The 703-nt window shown below is 59.6% G+C and overlaps 1 protein-coding gene across 1 annotated transcript in view; it reads right to left on the reverse strand.

Moving 5' to 3' along the window:
• Positions 1-5: 5 nt before the first annotated feature.
• Positions 6-703, reverse strand: part of KCNS1 (potassium voltage-gated channel, delayed-rectifier, subfamily S, member 1) — a gene marked incomplete at its 3' end in the record, with an annotated part of 5,628 nt that continues 4,930 nt past the window's right edge. The window contains 1 exon segment of the mRNA XM_009865563.1: positions 6-263. Within this exon segment, the coding sequence (XP_009863865.1) occupies positions 6-263 (258 nt within the window).

Consider the following 703-nt stretch of genomic DNA (forward strand, 5'->3'; position numbering starts at 1 on the left):
TTGAAGATGATGGTGATGGGCAGCGCCACAACCAGGATACCCCCCAAGATGCAGCCCGAGGCAGCCAGCTTGCCCGCCACGGTGACAGGCACCACGTCACCGTAGCCCACGGTGGTCATGCTGACCGTGCCCCACCACCAGCATGCTGGGATAGTATCAAAGCCGACGTCTTCCTCCTTCTCAGCAGTGTAGGCCACGCCGGAGAAGACAGAGACCCCCACAGCCAGGTAGAGCAGCAGGATGCCCACCTCCCGGTAGCTGTGCTGGAAGGCAAAGCAGAGCAGTGGTCATGGTCAGCGCCTGGGGATCCCCGCACGCGAACTCCCCGCATGCCTCCGCTGGGGATTTTGGCACCTTTATCCATCTCTGCCATGGCATGTCCCACTGCGGGCCTGAGACAGGGGAGGGGGGCAGGGGTGACCCCACAACCAGAGCCCCAAGGACCTAATCCCTCCGATACCTCAACACCGTTACAGTCTCAGCATCCATTTAACACTTTGTTATGGGGGGGGATTTTTCTTGCAGAACCTACTGTTTGTGAGAGAATTACATTTCCCTTCAGGTTTTGCTGCTGTACCATGGAACCTCAGCGCTGACATGAACCCAAGCAGCCCTGGCCATCAGGTCAGCATGGGGATCTGTCTGACACCAGCATGGGCTGGTCGATGAGCCCCAGCCCAAGGGGTCTGGCAGCCCCAGCAGG

The sequence above is a fragment of the Apaloderma vittatum genome, unplaced genomic scaffold (genome assembly GCF_000703405.1).
Source record: "Apaloderma vittatum isolate BGI_N311 unplaced genomic scaffold, ASM70340v1 scaffold31412, whole genome shotgun sequence".
NCBI classification, from domain to species: domain Eukaryota; kingdom Metazoa; phylum Chordata; class Aves; order Trogoniformes; family Trogonidae; genus Apaloderma; species Apaloderma vittatum.